The 19,849-nt window shown below is 40.4% G+C and overlaps 2 protein-coding genes across 2 annotated transcripts in view; one reads left to right on the top strand and one right to left on the bottom strand.

Moving 5' to 3' along the window:
• The window catches only part of SLC18A2 (solute carrier family 18 member A2), a 29,372-nt gene extending 22,840 nt beyond the window's left edge, over positions 1–6,532 (top strand). Inside the window, exon 16 of the mRNA XM_090278667.1 lies at positions 4,960–6,532. Coding sequence (XP_090134793.1) covers positions 4,960–5,061 — 102 coding nt within the window. The 3' untranslated portion in view covers positions 5,062–6,532. The remainder of the gene's footprint in view (positions 1–4,959) is intronic.
• Positions 6,533–10,632: 4,100 nt separating this feature from the next.
• Positions 10,633–19,849, bottom strand: part of PDZD8 (PDZ domain containing 8) — a 61,576-nt gene continuing 52,359 nt past the window's right edge. Inside the window, exons 4-5 of the mRNA XM_090278668.1 lie at positions 16,353–16,515; positions 10,633–12,904 (exon numbers count right to left, since the gene is read on the bottom strand). Coding sequence (XP_090134794.1) covers positions 10,701–12,904; positions 16,353–16,515 — 2,367 coding nt within the window. The 3' untranslated portion in view covers positions 10,633–10,700. The remainder of the gene's footprint in view (positions 12,905–16,352; positions 16,516–19,849) is intronic.

The following is a 19,849-nucleotide window of genomic DNA, read 5'->3' on the forward strand; positions in this document are numbered from 1 at the left end:
CTCCTGAATGGCTATGAGGTTTGCTTGTGACGCTCTCCTGGGTGAACAGAGCATGTTCTTTCTGACGATTGAACTGAAATGGGTCTTGATGCTTTGGCATTTCTTGAACTGCCCTTTTATGATTTCCTCCAAATCGTGGATTTAAAGAAGATGCAGACCCTGAAATTAGGTTCCATGCAGCCTTTATTTGCTTTGGGCATTTTTTTTTTGCATTTATTAATCTGTTCAATATATTTGAAAACTATATCCAGCACTGTGTCCTTTATTATGTGGGGTTTAAGTAGATAATTTTCAATTACTCATGACCCATTTGACTCAAAGAAGAGACTGGAAGGTTCTGTGGCAACACCCCCGCCTCTTGCTAAGTTAGCTGCCTCTCCGTAGCGCATTATCATACATCTCTCAGGGACTTACCTGTTTTCTCGCCTGGCTGGCTAAGTTCGTTTCCCTCTTCGTTTGACCCCAGCACAGTAAGGTGCTCAAATCAGGCTGAGAAAATTCTCAGTGCAACAACTGGCAACTGTCATTCTCTTGCCACTACGTCAAGTTGATTAAGGCTAATCACCTACAAATGCTTCTGTCACCCAGGAGACCGTTTAAGATGTCGGGAGATAGTGAAGGGCTGGCATGGGCCCTGGAGCAGGACTGTCACACAGGGAAATGGGACTGCTCTCTTATAGAATCCCAACAGAGTGTTTAGCCCATGTCTGGCACATGGTATGTGCTCAGTAATTCTTGCTCTTACCTAAATCTCTGACGCTGTCAGCCCAGCGGTCCCCTGTCCTGTCCTCCCCTTCTTCCCTCTGTGAGCTGAGAGCTTCCTTTGCTATTCAGACCCCAGAAGTGCTGAATGGGTTTCCCCAGCCAAGGCAGCGGATGTTAGCCAGGGGCTGTTATGTTATCTGTTGGTTGGCAGCATGATGGCTTATCGGAGGAAATGGTGAGGTCAGGGGACGAGGGGGGGTGTGGGGCAGAGGTTGGGGCTAAGCCTGCCCAGCCGGCTGCCACTCGAGATCCACCACGTGACAGCAGAGGCTGGCCCCAGCACCGCTGCTTCCCTTTCCACCTTTAAGCCGAAGCTTTAATTTAGTTCATTTACAAAGAAAAGTGCTGAAGAAAGTAGAAAAGACAACCCTGAAAGGCAAAGCAACAATCATTACAGGCTTCCAGAAAGCCACCTGCACTGTAAAATGTCAGACTCCTTAGGAAGTGCCCAGCAAGATGAATCATTAAAAACTGGAGAAAAAGTGCATCTCGCGGCCCATAATCGACACCACCATCGAAGGCATCGCATCGGATGCCATTTAATGGTACCTTGGCAATGCTGGAGGGCGGTGACCAGCAGCTGCTGCCTCCTCACTGTGCAGACCGAGAGCATCTCACGATAAGGGGGCGCTGAAGGCAAGACCGCAGGGGCCGTGGCGCAGAGAGAATAGATTACTGCCCATTTGGGTGTCGGCGTTCAGGGCAGGCAGTTACCAAGCGCAGGGGGTGTGAGAGCCGGGTTAAGAGATACGGACCTTAGCGAGTAATTCTGTCATTAGGCTATGTTTAGATTGAAAGGTTTAATGCCATTTTCACAGGTTCCCAGGTTCTGCGGTCATGAACTAGTTCGTGAGCATTTGAGTTTTCCTTCCATTTGGTTTCATGGATTGAGTTTTTTGTTTTTGTTTTTTAAATAATCTGTGTTGAGTGAGCAATCTAGGTGGAGAGAAGGAAACTGTGTCCTCAAGTGTCTCAGCAAGTATAAGAAATATCAACACGGTCATTTGGGGAAAACTGTATTCTAGTTATAAGACAATTACCCCACAGCCTGGAACTCTCAAAATTCCCAGCTGAGAATAGCTGTGTCCTGGTAGGGATTTGTTTTTCAGGTTGAAGAATTAGTTTTAAAGGTAGGGGACATTTCTTACATGTGACTTGTGAAGTTTCTCATTGTTGCCCACACAGGAAAGTAGGTGGTTTGAGGATTGTAGCTTTATTTTTCTGGGAGGCTCTGAGCTCTCTTCTTTCCAGTTGTTTCCTGGATGCCATGGGCCGGGCTAGGTGGGGCCGCCAGAAGCTAAGTACACTGCATGTTATAGTCTAGTTAAAGAAATGTGTCCCTTTGTAGGGCATTTACATAATGGATACAAAACCATCACTTTTTTTTTTTTTAAGATATGGTAGATAAAACTTTTCTAGCATGTAGGCCTGGTATTTTTCCACGTCTTAAATTCTGGAACTCTTACATTTAATGCTTTTACTGTTTCATTATCCCAGCTTCATATTTGCGTTCTCTTCACACCCTATTTGGTTCAACACATTTTTACCAATTCGGAGATCTGAATTCAAACAGCGGCCCCCTCCTTTTTATTTCCTCTTCCGTCGAGAGTGGAACACACCTTTCTCCCACAGCAGCGTCCTGAGTGCTGGTTTAAAGAGCCAGGCTGCTCACGGCCACTCTGCAGTGACCCTCACGCACTTGACTTACCCACTTGGCCCTCTTTTCATGGCACTTTTGAAATGTTAGCGTGCCATCCAGCTTCGTTAATCATATATAACTTAAAAAACAAACCTGTTGTACAATAAGTCTTTCAAAAGAGTTCAGAAGCCAGTAAGCTAGGTTTTAAAAGCTAAAGAACACCGTTTCAAGGAAGAAAACTCCCTTACCTGAAGCAGGCTGTGTAACGAATGTGGTTTGGTTGAATCGGTAAAGCCTGACCATTTAAATCTCTGTGATGTCACTCGACCTGACTGAACGTGTTCCCTTGCCATGCAGTTTGTGTGTGTATTACATGCTCGGTGCTTGGTTCCAGGGGGTCCTGAAGACATCTACACATATGTACAGTCAGGTCTAATGGTAGATGAACTAAGAGATGGAAAGTGATGGTGAGTATGGTGGCGTGGTGGCTGTCCTTGCCAAGGCCTCCTTGCCACCTGCGGGCCCAGCTTGAAGTCCCTGTGTCTGGCATTCAAGGCCCCGCAGTCTGGTGCTATGACTGTCTCTCCGTGCCTAATCATTGGATCTGTGCGGTGGCCAGGCTGCCTTCTGGTGTCCCTGTTTACGTAACGTCCCATGTGATAAAACATCCATGCTGTGCGCACTCTCACCTGCCCCAGCTTTCCGTTATTCAGGGTTCAGCTCCACCCCCAACCCTCCCATGTGGCCTCCTTAATCCACGGTGAGCAGTCTGCCTGTGGCCCCTGCAGAGCGAGGCAGCTAAGGTGCTGGTAGAGGACCTTCAGGGCACTGACCCATGTACCTAGTGGGTGCCCGTGAAGCTGCTGTCTGCTGCGGTCCCAGATCATCTCACGGAACGAGGGCAGGGTTTCCCGTGGCACATTGACACCACTCTCAGGTGAGGGTAGGGACCTGAAATTTATTTTTAACCTGTGTCCCCCCGACCCCACAACTGATTCTTAGGCACATTTATTTAAAGATCATTAATGTAGGGAGATGAGGCCTTGAGCAGTCTGGGGGTTAACTCAGCTTTTTGTGCGACAAGGACACATCCAGATGGGGAGAATGGTCCTGGCGTACCATTCAGTGGCCCCAATTACTTATTTTTATAAATTGAGCTCTTTATTAAGCACACGTATCAAGTCACTTGGCAAGTGGCATAATTTAAAAAATGGAGCTAAGTTTGCAGCTGACAATTGGAGCTGGCAGCCTAACTTGGAGGGTCAAGGTCCTAATTTTACCATGCAGATCACTTCAGAAGTTCTTGGGAAACGAGGAGAGGGTTCGGCACTGAGTGGAGTCAGAGGAGCTTATCAACGCTGAGGGGCAAGAACGGGAGGAGTGCTAACCAGCACTGAGAGAGCCTGCAATAGGCCAGTGCAGGACAAATTTTAATCCACATGTAAATGTGTCCAGTAGATTTTCAAACTGCACAGAAAGGTATTAGGAGAATAGCTTGTGTGGAAGAACACTCTGGAAGACGAGGGAATTCACTTTAGTTGCACCCAGCGTTCCCTGCTATCCTCTGCGTCCGACGGCACCATGGAGCTCTTCCGCACGAGGTGACTTTGGCATAGACTGGACTCACACCTGCCCCACTTGAGTTGGACGTCCCTCGGTCAGGTTCTTTGACCTCTGAGCCGACACAAAGGGCCATCAGCCGACCAAATGGAATGGTTGTTGAGGTGTTTCATCGAAAATGCTTACCATGGGCCTGGCTGACAAACACAAGCTGTTATCAGTCTGTGCGTGGTCTATGCACTTTCAGGAGGAATAATGACTCAAGTGCTCATCTGAATATCAAATGAGTATTTTTTAATTTTCAGTAACATGGGAAGGCACAAGACTTTTATGTCCACAAGAGGAGTGTGTTTTTTAAAAAAATCATACATGTGAGCAAGCATTGGACAGCCAGGAATTGGGGAGAGGTGCTCTGATGTGCCATTTGTGAAAAGGGCCACGTGGCGTTGAGTCCAGGAAACAAACCTAAGAGGCAAGAGCAATGGTCTCAAAATATCGCAAGGGCGGTCCGTGAAGATGGCTGGACCCAGACCGTGCTCTGCAGAACAATGGGGCCAGGTTCCAGTCCAGCCTCAGATACATTCCTAATAGGAGAGCTCACCCCATTAAGGGGAGAGCACCTTGCCACAGTGAAGTCTGTAAACAGCGGTCGGATTGGGTGACCTCTCCCCCAGTTCCAAGGTTCCAAGTGGAACTCTTCCTAACCCTAACCTGCATACTCTTCCTTCGTAGCTTACAGGCTCCCCCGACTCGACTTACGGCCCCTGGCAGGTATAATGAAAATACCGAGGAGACCGCCTCTGCTATGTCCTGGTGCCTGAAACTTTCACTGAGTGTGGAATTACAGGTTTTCTGCAATTGAACCGAATGACTGGTTAATAATGGGTGGTTCTATCTATCTACACACACACACAAGTAATTCTTAAAAACAGGTTAAAACCGTCTTATCTTTATGAAACAGGAAGTTAATATATCTGCACTTTGCTCTCTTTTAGGCTATTCTCATGGATCACAACTGCCCCGTTAAAACAAAAATGTACACTCAGAATAACATCCAGTCGTATCCGCTAGGCGATGAAGAGTCTGAAAGTGACTGAGACCCTCAGAAGTCGTCCAAGTATTTAATTGTATAAAAGTGTTTCCAGTGAAATGACTCATCCAGAACCATCTTAGTCATTCCCATCCATCCCTGGTGAAAGAGTAAACCACCAAAGGTTATCATTTCTTTTCCATGGTTATGATCGATTGCCAATAGCCTTATAAAGAAAAAGCAGCTTTTCTAGGGGTTTGTATAAAGTGTTGAAAACTTTATTTTATGTATTTGATTTTATTAAATATTATACAATATATTTTGACGAAATAGATACAGTGTAAATCTATAAATATTTGAATCCAAATCAGATATAATTTTTTAACTTACATTCATGAACACTTGGGCAAAAAAAAAAAAATTATATTTTTTCTGAGTATTGGTAATGGGTGTTTAAAACGAAAGCACACATTATCTCCGAAACGCTTCCAACAGTAAGAAACTAGAAGGAAGCCCGAAAAATAGAATCAAGAAAGTGTATTGTTATGTAGTGACACTGAGTGTTGAGTTATTCAACTTGTAATTATTATCAATATACTTAGGAGTTAAACGCTATGTTAATTCAAGTACAGAAGGCAAGAACTTGAGTCAGTTATCTATTGGATTTGTCCATAAATCTTAGCTGGCATTGGTTATCTCTGTGATCACCGTCCTGGAAACAGCTGGCTATAAATCATGTTTACATGTCGTATGGCTGGAAGCAAACATTAAACTCAATGAGGGGAAAATTGGTAAATGTTCTGAAAGCAGGGAAAGCACCCAAATGAATAGTTTTGAAGTTCCTCCTTTAAGATATATATTTGATTATCTTACTGGATGAAAGAAAATTGAGGGTAGATGTACCTTATACTGTCAAGGTTGTTTAAAATAAATTTAAAAGGCTAACAGCTGCCATGACATGAAAAAAAAAATCAGACTATATCATCTTTGACCTGTTTGGAGGTCATCCAAGTGTTTTCTAGGGAGCTATTAATTTTGAGTTGTCTGAAACTACTATTTTCTAGATTTCTGAAAGTTGTTCACATCAATGTGAAATATTTTTAAAGATGTAATAGGAATGAAAAATTATGTCTTGAATCATGTTAGGAAAACAGGTAAAAGAAATAGGGTGGTCAGGACACACCCCCTTTCACAGGCAGGAAAAACCCCAAACATCTAAAAACGTCTGTGCATCACTGTATCATCCACTCTTGTGTAATGTCGTTTTTCTAAGCATGACATTGATGTGCCTTTTCAGTGTAACAAATAATGTGTTAGTGAACATCGTCAGTTTACATCAGATTTTGTGTGAGATGCGACTGGAGTGTGACGGTAGTGTGGAATGTCTCAAATACTACTTGTTGAGCCTGTAGTTCTGTAATTGTAAACAAAAATTACCTAATGGCAGTTCTTCATGTTAAGCTAAAATTGTGTTAACTTGGACAACAAGGAGCCAAGAACTGTAGCACAAGGACTCTTCAACCTTTTAATTCTCAAGAGAATCCTACAGGGCTCTGAGTGACCTCAAGGCTGGCTGTCAAGTGCAGTGGGTGGAAGCAACGGGCTTCCTACTCACCGGTTTGCACCGGGCAGCTCACCCCAGCCCGCCCCTTAGGGACGCGGTCACACGGCTTCGAGGCAGGTGGGTCTCGGCTTCCACAGGGGAGAGCCTCAGAAACAGAATGTGCTCCCAATCAGTTCTCTTAGAGCATTTGTGGTTCTCCCTGCCCCAATCCCATAGAATTCATTCCTATTTTCGTTTTGCTTTTAAGGCTTCAGTCTTTTCAAGAATGACTGGTAAAGGCATGCCTGCTATTGATTCTTAGAGATAACATAAAAAAAAAAGTGGAGTTTTTCAGAACTGTTTTAGGAGCAAAAGAAATCAATTGTATCTGAGGGGGAAGAAAGGAATTGTAGGTCTTTGCCCTGGCTAATATTCTGGTGTTAGCCAAGACTGAAAAGAGGCGCTTAAAAAAAAAAGTATGTCAGAACAAAGAACATACAAGTCTCCGAACATTTCTTTTTTGAGCAGAGGTGGTTTTTATGTTTGTACCTGGCAAACAGAAAAGCCTTAATGAGGTAGCAATGACTCTTCAGTTCTTTCTTTTGACTGCTAAGTGTACCTAAATCATGTTTTACCTGTTTACTTAATAAATCCTGTGAACACCACTCACTGTGCCTCTTTGTATTCCTTTATAAACCAGACATTAGCGTCGGAATGAAATATGATAAATACAAGGTATTGTTTTGACTGTTGATATTTCATTAAAAACTGTTCTCTGCTTGCAGGTATCAGGTAAAATCCACTCCAAGTTAGTTTGAAAAGTGTTTTAACTTGAATTAACTAGCATATGTCATCAGTGTGGAAAAACTCAGTAAGTTAATCCTTGCATCTCTAAAGTTGTATTATTTTACTGATTGCTGTGAACAAATATACCTGACAACACTAACTACACTAGGTAGCCATTTGATATAGTGGGCTTAGGTCCCCAGAAGTTCCATGAACTTATAGTATGCACATGTGTATCTTTTAGGGGTGAGAGTCTAGTTTTAATCAGATCTTCAATCAGATCCATGGCTTACAAACAAATTAGGGGACTCTCCCCCATAAAAGGAAAACTGTTATCTCCATTTAGAAAAACACAATACATTTTTTAATTAAAGTGATTTTAAACTTACTCACTTTTAGGGGACTTAAAATTTTATTATCTTACTATTTGTAAAGCCAAATATTTTCAAATTGCCTTTCAAAAAATTCAGATATACTTTCATAAATTGACATTACCCTCAAGTTTTTAGCTGTTTTCTTTTCTCAATATCACGCATGGCCACATAGTATTCAACTAGTTCTGATATTAAAGGCTTAATATTTAAGGCTGAACATTAAGAAATATAGCATATTAATTCTGATTCCAAAACAGTGTTAAAATGTTGCTCAGCTTATCTTACCCAATAATTAAATAACAATGTAGAAAATACACTTAACTACTAATAAATAGGTAGCAGAGGCAAATCCATAAATCTAGTATTTCAAAGCTTAAAGAAAAAAGTAAAACCAAAACTTAATGCTTTTAGGCAAATTTCAGAATGGCAATTTTGTTTAGCAAGAATGGACTGCTGAGGTTGCCCGCACGGACAAATGATAACAGGCTATAATTCCAGAGAAGCAACAATTACCTTTTTCAGATGGCACCAAATGAAGATATTCTTGTTTTCTGTGGTAGTTTTTATTTATTATTTTTAAGCTATTGATAACATAGCATGGCAGCAAGATTACATCAGGAATGTAATATAATACAACTGTTTTCGTCGAAGCCTTATACCTTACTCTCCCCTAGGTTATTTGGAGTGCTCCCCCCTGCACTAAAGTACAACCATGATGCCTCTCCTGCTTCTCCCAATATACATATAAACACTGCACTATAGGAAAGGTATATTTTACAAATATCATGAACAGCATTGCTGAGCTTCCCATAACGGTGGTTCTACAGAGTTAAATACTTTGAAAGCAGGAGTAGATTTTTATGAAACCAAAGTTTTTGCGTTATTTCTACAGCTCTTTCAAACGCGTCAGCGTCAGCAGCATGCTGGGGTGTCGCTAAAACTTCCGTGGTGTGATCCATAAACACCAGCCACGTACAGACACGCCACCTTGCAGGTTACCAACGGTAAGTTATCTTTTTATAAGATGAAGGGTGGTTATCACGTTGGGCAGACTGTTTCAAGCGTATGTTAGAGAACATTTTAGTTTTCAGAGAATGTTGGGTGTAATGGCTTCTAGAGCAAGTGTTCTTTTAAAATGCAAGCATGCTTAAATAAACAAGGGGGGTATACACAGCTATATTTTGTTCATTAACTTGGCCAGGAAAGTATTGTTTCCTAATGTTTCACTTAATAGCAGAAATGAGAGTTGGCTATTGATTTTAAAAGTGGAATAAGTCTTCTACCCTCAGAGGTGTTTTTATCACCCATACAAGTCATCCCTTTTCTTTGAATAGCTTTGTACTCTTCAAAGCACTTAGTGATGCTGTGGTCTCCCTCACAACAACCCTGAGAGGTGGAGTAAATCTTGTTTATTCCTGCTTTGCAGCTGGGGCACGGAGCCCTTTTGTGGCATACCTGTGGTTATACTGTTCACTAGTGGCCCGTGGAAGAGCTTGAACGTAAACTCTTGTGTGGCATCCTGGTCTAGAGATTTGGGCCAGAATCCATACTATTATACGATGCCTTTTCCTGCCAGCCATATAAGCTGTATGTTTTAAATTTATGTCAGTTTTACTATATATCTATTTTCATAGTAGTTACCTACAAAGGGGACAACATACGGGTCTTTTTACAGGCATGTGAAAGGCCGGCTCTTCTGTGGTACACTGAGAGGTCATGCTCACGTTCTCCCTCGATTATGTGTTCCTGGTACCCATGTGATGGACCAAGTATCAGAGCAGAACTCATAGTCAGAGAACTGGTCCCAATTCCTATGTATCTATACTATTTATTTAATTTTCTTTTTTTCCCCTCATGTATGAAAATAGTCTGAACTACAGAAGCATTAGGAATGATCACCATTCCTATAAGCCTGTAGGATGTCAGACAAAGCAATAAATCTGTTTTGCATGATTCCTCTCCTTCACAACACTCTCCTGCGTGAAAATGTTTCTAAAACAAAACAGCCAAAACCATTTATCGACATGGTCATTTTAAGGACAGTCCTCTGAAACTTTAAATATCTTTGCACATGCTTTATTTCCTATAAGAGAACTGAAGATGAAAAATAATCATAAATGTTTGAGTACTTCCATTTAAAGGGAAAGCAACATTTTCAAAGATTATATTTCAAAATCCTACTGGTTGCTATTTTTTAGTAATCTCATTACCTCGCTACAAAATTCTTTACCAACTGTGTTCTGTATTTACTCCTCATTACATTTTGTTTTTAGTGTAAGCTCTTCAAATTAATCACTATATTCTTACTATACTTCAACTGCACAAAAACTTTAGAAAAAAATTTCAGAGCCGTATAAAGCAAGCAATACATGTAAAAAAATTTTTTTTACTAAATCAGCATAACTGACTAAAGCCATAGTATCTGCTTTCATGTTACATTTGGCAAAAACAAGACAAAAAGCATCCCCCTGGAACCCCAAAATAATAAAAGTCTCAAGTAGAGATGACAAATTTCCTAACACAAAGTAAGATTCAAAACCTGTTCCCTCAGTGGCTGCTGCTGCCAGTTCGGGCATGCAGCAACCTGTTACAACCGTGATCGAAATAAAAATATTACAGGAATCTGGACAGCATCCTATTGAACACTAATTCAAAAACTAAGGGGAAGGAAAATAGCACAATAAGACATCACATACACAAATATGAAAAGTAAGCTTACATAATTTCATAATTAGAAAAAGTTAAAAATAAATTAGTAAAAATAAATTCCAAGTATAAATCCAAAAAGCATAGCTATAAATGCAATCTGTAATAACCAATTTAGTGAGCTGGTCATGTTTTTGCTGGAAAACCACCTTTTCATTCTTGTTCTTAACACAAGCAAATAACTGTGGAGAAGCAGACCAAAGTGCATTATGCGAGGGTTTAATAAATGCGGTTATATCCCTGGTACTTTAGATGCAACTTTACTCCAATCACTTGAAAGTTTAAATAGACTATCTGTTACACAGACTCAGATGGGCCAAATAAGTCATCTGATATGCTGCTGAATGGCTGAGAGTCTATCAGTTGAGTTATTTCATTATCAAGGTCTTCTTCTGTATCATCTGTGTACTTGCTTATTTTTTTGGAGTGCTGGTCTAAGGACAGACTTTCTAAAGATTCGATATCTTCAATGCCTGCTCTGTAGTGGATCATAAGAAGTGTCAGAGCTTGCAGTCTTTCCCCTGATTTAGCCAAAGCGGCAGAAAGAAGGGACTTTTTCCTTGGATCGGTTGTCTCTCTTTCGTCTCTGACAAGGGAATTGTTATGCTCCAACTCCTGATCAATTTCATTCTGCAGTTTATCCAGCATGAACTCTAGTTTCTGGATCCTCTCCTCTGTAGGCAAGCCCCGGTACAGGTCACGACCGATTTCTTTAACTGCGATGAAGACGCTGTCATCCAGACCACCCTCCTTCCTCATTAACTTGATTCCTGTGTTGTTTACCCGTTTAGAAGGACTGTTTGGACCACACCCCTCTGTGTCACTACCTTCGTTGTCTGACGTGTTGGGTGTGTGTTTTGGTGAAGGTTCTACGAGATCAGTTCCTGTTTCAGAAAGGCGGGTTTTAGACACTTGACGCAAATTTAACAAACGGGAGCTAGTATTGATAATATGCCTTGTCAAGCCTGTTGTTTTATTGACTGACTTGTTAGCATCAGCGTCAGCACGAACAGGCAGGCCTACAAGGGTGTCTTGTCCTTCCAGCCTGAGGTTTTTCAGGGTCCGGTCTATCCGCCTCTCAGCTGCTCCACAAAGAGGAGTCTCGGCTAGACACTTTTCCTGGCATTTTTTATGGCAAACATAAGCACAGAACAAACACTGGGAAGCAGCTTTAGTCCACACTTTTTTCTTGCAGTAATCACACCAAGTTGGGTTCTGGAACTGAGTGTCCTGGAAACTATGTTTATTTTCTGTTAAACCCATCTGTCCAACAAAGTGTTCCTCCTTCGATAAGGCAGAAACCTCTTCAACCAAATGAAATTCTTTTTCTTTCTCCAAGTTAGTAACTATATGGTGGTCCGGTTCACCCTCTTTCAAATACTTGAAGTGAATAGTAATGTCACCAAAGCAAAATTTGTCATTGAATCCTTTTTGCATACTCAGATTGCGTAGTGCAGTTCTTGTGACCATGGCCTTAGGCGAGGGGGCTTCCAGTCTGAACTTGGAAAGGTACTCCATGTTGGACGTAGCTAGGCATCCTAAAGCTACCTCTTCAAGTTTGAGGCTAACATGCCCCAAACAGATGAGCCCCCCTAACTTGAAAGGATCCCGGCACCACAGTGCAACGTTTAAGTACCTGTGGCAGGCTTCTATGTCAAAGACGCGTGTTGCTCGGGCTCTTGTCCATTTTCCTAGCTTATTACGATAGGGAATTTCTGAAGATTCCCACGTTTGAGGGTCATCCGAACTGTCCTTAGGAGGGCAGGAACCTTCTGAAGTCAAATCTTTCGCTACTTCTTGCTTTGTTAAAAACTGCTTAGATGCAGCTACATCTTCTGTGTGATCCATATTTTTCGCTTGCTTTTCAGCAGGTTTTTCTGCAGGAGGAGGAGGCAGCACCTTTTCTGGCTTTTCAGTAGGAACGTCTGGTTCCGCCTGACTCGGGGCATCGGCAGGGGGCAAAGGAACTTTCAGTTGCGGCCGTGGTGGCACAGGTGGTTTGAAAGTGGGTCCCTGGGTGGGTTTTGACACTTGTGCTGGGTCTGTTATCTCAGGAGGTTTTAGGGCTAAGGGTCTGTTTCCTTCTTTGGATGGAAGTTTTGGTGGTGGTGGGTGACTTCCTACACCTAATTTACGGTTTAAAACTGGTGAAATTGTTCCCAGGGGTCTAACAGAAAGTGTTGTGGGAGTACGTTTGGGACTATGACTTGCCGATTGTGCCTCCTCTTTGAACTCAGTTTGAGCTCGAACATCACTTGCCAAGTCTTCAAATTCTGAATCCAGATCTCTACTTTCAGCATCTACTGCCAACCCAGTTGATTCCTCTTCATAATTTGGTTGGCATGAGCTTGACAGAAAGTTTTCTTCCAATTGTCCAAAATTATCTTGCAGAACTGCACCTTGACTGCTCTGGCCAACGGGCCTCTCGTAATACACCAGGACCCGGTCGCCAGCCTGCTTGATTAGCTTCAACACTTGCAGTGTGGATGTGATTTTCACACCTGTTTTAAGATTTTAAAAGGGAAAACATAAGTTACTGCAATAAGAATTACTTCCATTGCTAAATATAATTGCCATTAATTCATGATTATTTAATGAAAAAGTAATATGGAACCCTCCAAAATGTATCTGTCATTGGCTTTTGGAGGCATCAGTGTACTGATTCTGAAACCCTGAGGGTGCTGATGTCCTAGAAATGTTTACCTTTTCAAACCAAATGATGACATGAAAACCCTTAGAAGGTGCCAAGCTGGGAACTCCTAATTGCTTCCCAATCCTTCCTTATATCTCAGTTTAAGCGAGCAGAGTGAGACCTAAGGAAAGGGTTTTATTTATGGCCCTGGCTGGGTACTTTGGTTGGTTAGAGCATCCTCTCAATGCACCAAGGTTGTGGGTTCGATCCCTGGTCAGGGCACATACAAGAACTCAACCAATGATGCATAAATAAAGTAGAACAACAAGTTGGTGTTTCTCTCTCTCCCTCTCTAAAATCAATAAATTAAAATAAAAAAATAACTAAAAAAAAAATAAGAATTTTATTAATGGCTAAACCAGACTCAGAATGACAGGACACTGACTCCACTGTAGGGAATCCCAAAATACCAGGTGTTACAAGCAGTTGGTTCAGATTAATAGGCTGATGTTTGAAATAAACTCAGTAAAATACTATATCATAAACAATGTACTACTTTATAGATTCTTTTCATCAGCTTTACCCATTAAACTGAACTTTTTCAGAACCAGGAAGAATAAGGAAGGCCTAAGTTGCTTTAAAGTTAAACAAGTTGGTTACTATCTGCATCTATATTGATAATATCTAAAGTTTTATTATTTTCTAATAGGTGCTATATTACACAGGTCAAAATTCAAAAGGTACAAGAGATGTACACTGAGAAAACTCTCCCTTCTACTTCTGCCTCCTAGCAATATTCTTCCTTCCCTGATGCAATCAAAGCCGGCAGCACCTAGTGCATTCTTCTGGAGATCTTCCAGGTGTATCATTCAGAGGCTATATTGTTTCCTGCTCTTTTGCTACCCTCCCCAAACAGTACTTACCCAAGCTATCACTTTCTGTAGGACTTAGGGGAAGGTGAGACTGGTCTTTGTTTCCAAAGGTCTTAGGGTCATCCTAAATAAATCAAAGTAACATCAGCCCCATCTAATAACCTGACTTTAGAGTTCGTCAACCTATATCTTCTCTTACTTGGGCTGTCCAGGTAAGACCATGCTTTAGACCTGGTCATCACCTGGAACTTGTCCACAGCAAAGAACTTCCACGTGGAAATTAATCTCAGGTCGCAATCTCTTCATTTTCCACCTCTGACAATCCAGTCTGCTAACTGAATCTGTTCTGAGGTCATTTCTAGATCTCATCCTCCCTCCTTTGCTCTCAGGGTCCACCTGGTTCCCCTGGTATCACTTGCTTTTCTCCCTGAACTCAGTCTCAAGATTTCAATGATGTTCACATCAAACCTTTCTATTTTGCTCTGGTCCTTTCCTCTTCTACATCTACCTGTCCTTCTGATCCCCAGGGCTGCTAGTCCCACCACCTCCCTTTGCTGCTCCCGAGATCCCCACCTGACCTAGCACCACGTTACGCTCTCCATCTTCAGCAAGGCGTTCGGCGCTGCCTTAGCATTTTGTGGAATGGTCTCTAAACAACGGAGTCTCTAAAACACCAGCTTCAAACCTCTCCTAGTGCCCTGAAGCCCACCCTTCCTGGTCCTTTCTTCTGTAGATGACATCACCTAATTTACTGAAAAGTCAACAAGAAGCCACCGTTTCTCCCTGGCAGTCATTTTTAGTACCAACCTGCCTCAGGGAAGGGAGAACCCCTTTCCTTCTACTTTGGGACCCACCATCCCCTTCAGCACTTCGCTCCATCAATCATCCTTGCTCATGTTTTTATTCCCTTCCTCCTCCTGCTTTAAAACTGTTTTCATGGCGCTGTACTAATTTGGTTCAGATCATCTCTTCTCTGCTTTTTGTCCACCTGTATCTGTGCCTTGCAGGCGAACGTTCCCATGGTTTTGGCTGTCATTAGCTTTCTCTGCCCTCTTGCTCTCTTCCTGGATTACATCCACCTCAGTGGTTCCAACCACCAACTTTTCCTTCGGTCTCTCTCCTCCTGTCCTACATTCCCAGCTACGTCTGGACCTCACCACCTGGACGTTTCTCTGACACTACAAATGCAGTGCAGTTAAAAACCCTCTTTGCCCTTCTCATGCCCCTGTCCTCACTGCTCTGTGAGTCAGCGTGCCGCCCTCTCAGTTAACCTGATGTGAATCCCAGGGACAGCCAGCTGCCTACTCAGCTGCCAGTTGTCCAGGTTCCAGCCCATGTCCATCTCCTCTGCAGACCCTCCAGATCACTGGTTTCAGCTACAGTAATAAGCAGCTCTACTGTGACCGCTCACTCAACACCTTCCCTCTTTTAATCAGCCAACATATTGCTCAGAAATCTCTGCCTATAAACTCATCGCACTGAAATCCAGAGCTTTCTAACACGACTCTTCATGACCCACCCAGCCTTGACTTCTGCTACTTCCCTTTAACCACAGTGAGTCCCAGCGAAACTGTGGCCTGACATACGCATAAATGAAAAAGAAGTCCTCCTAATGATCTGCAGGAGGCAAAAACTTCTACTCAGTCTAAACCCATTCTTTGTGACTTAACACCTGCCCTGATCGAGCTCCTCTTCCCCAAGCACCAGGAGCTGTTTGGAGATGGCCACTGTGCCTCTTAGGGCTGGCTGGCCACACAGAAATCCCTTTTCTTTTTGAATATTCCAAATAAACACAAAAGTAGAAGAAATAGTAAAATAAACTCCATTATTGAGCTTCAAGTATAACAAACATTTTTGTTCATCTTACTTCAACTGTTATCAATTCCATTACTAAATATTTTTTAAATTATTGTAGGCCCATATAAATGAATTACAACTATAAAAAATTAATGTATATCACACCTGCCCCTTATCTCAATATTTTTACAAATGTTAGGTATACTTTTCCACTCTGCATATATTTATATTGCTTTATTTATTTTTGATACTAGTTATTTACTACTTGTATAACTGAAAACAGAAACCTTTCAAAGAAGTACATAAAAAATATTTATCCCGTAGATAAAACCAAAACATGTTATGTGTGAATATAAAAAGAATTTATACTGAATTGCGGTTTTTAGATGAGAAAGAGCAACTGTTATATTTATGCCAATTAAATAATAGATGAGGTTTATTTTATGGCTTTGCTATCCTAAGTGTCTATGGTACGTGTGTTTCAAATTAAATTTTAAGACTTCCTTCATATTTTTCTTTATAATAAAGTTATTACTTTCCATTATAAAAGTAACATGTGCTTATAAAAATCACGGAAGAGGGAAACTCCCACATGTCCTCTGGGTGTCCTCTGCAAACGTAAAGCACCCTGCACGTCGGCACGGTTACCTCCGATAGCAATCAGTCGGTCTCCTCGCTGGAGATCAGCAAGGGCAGCAGGCGAGTTCGGGGCCACAGTCTCAATGATGACGTGCCCAGCAAAACCATCAGTTGACTGGACAAGACGAAGCGTGAGTCCGACGCTTTGTAAATTCCCCTTAATTAATTCAACCTTTGATAAAGAGAAAAAAAATGAAGACAGTCAGTGGGTTCCCAGTCGTGGAGTGAGAAAACATCAGCGCGCTGAGTACACTGCAGCCGGTGCTGCCTTTGCACCATGGGGACTATTATTATAGACAAATAAAGGCGGGAGGAACTCTTTATTATGACAATTTAAGTTAACATATGCTCTGACTGCAAATCGAAGCCATTTAAAAAAAATCACTTTCTCCCCTTCAGTGTGTCTTATACATGCTCACTGTGGAAAATTTGGAAGTAAACAGAAAGGCAAAATGAAAACTACTCCTAATCATACTATCGAGAACTACACCATCAGTATTTTGTGTTTTCTAATGTATGTATATATATTTTAACAAAGTTGAGATCCCATTATGACTATAATTCTGAATCTTGCTTTTTGGAAACATAATGGGAAAAAATCTCTCACATCATTAGATACACTTTTAATTTTTAAAAACTCCTCACCTGAGAATATGTTTATTGGATTTTTTTTTTTTTTTTTTTTTAGAGACAGAGGCATCCATGTGACAGAGAAACATCATTTGGTTGCCTCCCACATGCCCCCCAACTGGGGCTCAAACCTGCAACCATTTTCGTGCACAAGATAATGTTCCAACCAAGGCACCTGGCCAGGGCTAGATACACTTTTGAACCTCCATTTCTTATGGTGTATTGTTAAATCTTCTTTTTGTGGAAAAGGCAAAGCAAAAGCATTTACATTTATGTTTTAGTAAGAATTATAAGATATTTTATTCTACCTCATAAAGATAATTTTGTTTTCTAAATGAATGTGATCCAATTTAGCAGTAGTATGTATCCTAAGTTCACATCATCTGTCATTTTAAGAAACAATACATGCTATCTGTCTGCATTTGAATCAAAGGACAGAGTGCCACATCCCTCTGGATGGCAAGAATTCAATCTGTGTTTAATGAGCTAACTTACATTATCAGTCTAATTGTATTATCATTCAGCTTAAGTTTCTAGTTCTGTTCTTCAAGATACCTCATGAGGAACTTTGCCAAATAACCTGCTAATATCCAAATATATCACTGTCTGTAGTGCTATAATATATAAATCCCACTTAAAAGCCAGAAATTCAATTCTCCTAGCTAATGTTGTAGGTGAGTAAAAAAGCCCTATTGGAAGCTGTTCTTTAATGTAGGTGTTAAAAGAGATTTTGTAAATTTGTTTTGATATTAAGAAAAATCTTAATCATTTTATACTCAAGAAATAGGAAATGCAGTCAAGTTTTTGATTATCTAGAAGTTTATAAAGAACAAAACCCTTCCAAAAAACATTATTTGTGTTTAAATCTCTAAAAACATTTGTCTAATTCTTGCCTATTGATAGTAAATAACCACCTTATAGTGTTAAGTGTTTTCAATTAACAAAAGCCTTTAAGAACAGTCTCTCAAATCCACAAACATAAATATATTCTTAATATAAAGTACCATAGCTAAAATTAAGAATGTAAATTTTTCTAGTATCAGATAGCTACTGATAGCAAATGGATAAAAAATTAAATTGCATGAATCTGAACACTATAAATTTTAAAAACTAACACTTGGGTTTGGAATGTGTTTTTGTGATTTGCTTTGTTTTTAAAATGGAATAGAGGTTGGGGGGTTGGGGTTCAGACAGGAAGTGAGGCTAGTGTAGGTTTTTGTGTAATTCAGTTTCTTATTATTTTCTGCCTACCAATCATATTATTCCCTTTGCTTTTATAGAAATATCCTTAAAATTAACATTTCAGATGAAAGAGAGATAAGGTTTTCAATAAGAGTAATTAGTAAGGAAAAATATTAAATGATTTCCCTTTCTCCTTAATTTTTACTACTGATTATTTGTAAATGCTCTTAATTTCATATTTATATGGGGAACAGAACTTAAGACACTGTTCTGCCTCTTTTATTGTTAGAGTATTAAAACACTATTTAATTAAAAACCTGACAAAACAAAGCATTTAAAAATGAGTATCATACAATTTTTGTTATTTTAATGTAAAATTTAAGATACAGTTTCTAAGACCATCCAAATGATACTATGACTTTTGGAACAAAACTGACACCTCCCATTGGGGTAAAACTATTTAAAAACAAGAAAAGACAAAAATATATTATGTTACACCATTCTCCCCCATACACATGTATCAATATTTTATAATTAGAACAATTGCATATACCATGCATCATAAAACATATACCAAAATAGAACCTTTTATATCATGAGCTAAAAGATTAATAGCTACCCTAAATACTTTTCCTATGTCTAGTGGAGCAAGTGGCATTAACTCCCTGCAATATAACATCATTACCCAAGAGATTTTGGTTTTTAAGATTTTATTCTGGAAAATACCAAATATATACCAAAGTACAGATAATAGGTAAAATGAACCCTGTGATCACAAATTACTACTATTCTTGTATGTACATCCCTTTGCAATTATTAATTTACCAAACCTGCCACTAAAGATGTAACCTGTTTCGATACCCTTCTTTCAGCAACCAATATAACTAGAAAAAGTAAGCAAAGACACAGACTACCTGAACATTATTAACCCTGACTTCAATGACGTCTGAAGCACAGTAAACCTGACAATGGCAGAATACACATTCTTTTTAAGTGCACTCGGTAACTTCACCAGGATGTTCTAGGTCATATAACAAGTATCAATAAATTTAAAAAGGCTGAAATTCAAGGTATGTTCTCTGAATGGAATTAAATTAGAAATCAATTAACAATAAGATCATTAGAAAAACCCTATCAAATATCTGCAAAGTAAAATAATACACTTCTAAATCACTCATGGTCAAAAAAGAAATCAAAAGAGAAATCTTTATAGCTTTAAATGCTGTTAGGAAAAAATACCTAAAATTAATTAGCTTTGGCCCTGACCAGTGTGGCTCAGTTGGTTGGGCATCGTTCGGCAAAGCAAAAGGTCTCAGTGCAATTCCCAGTCAGGGCATGTGCCTGGATTGCAGGGCTGGTCTCAGGATGGGGCTTGTAGGAGAGGCAACAGATCAATGTTTTTCTCTCACATAGATGTTTCTCTCCTTGTTTTCCTCCCTCCCTTCCCCTCTCTAAAAATAAACACAATCTTTAAAAAAATCAGTGATCTTTGTTCCTGCCTTTAAAAATTAGAAACCCCAAAGTAGAAGGAAAGAATAAAGAGCAGAAATCAGTGAAATAGAAATACAACAGAAAAGTCATGAAGGCTGATTCAATGAATTGATAAGCCTGGTAAGATGATGCAGTAACTCTGATACCCTAAGCTATACTGATGAAAAAAATAAAGGACACATATTACCAAAATCAAAATAAGA

Source organism: Furipterus horrens, unplaced genomic scaffold (assembly GCF_987537825.1).
Source record: "Furipterus horrens unplaced genomic scaffold, mFurHor1.1.pri manual_scaffold_5, whole genome shotgun sequence".
NCBI classification, from domain to species: domain Eukaryota; kingdom Metazoa; phylum Chordata; class Mammalia; order Chiroptera; family Furipteridae; genus Furipterus; species Furipterus horrens.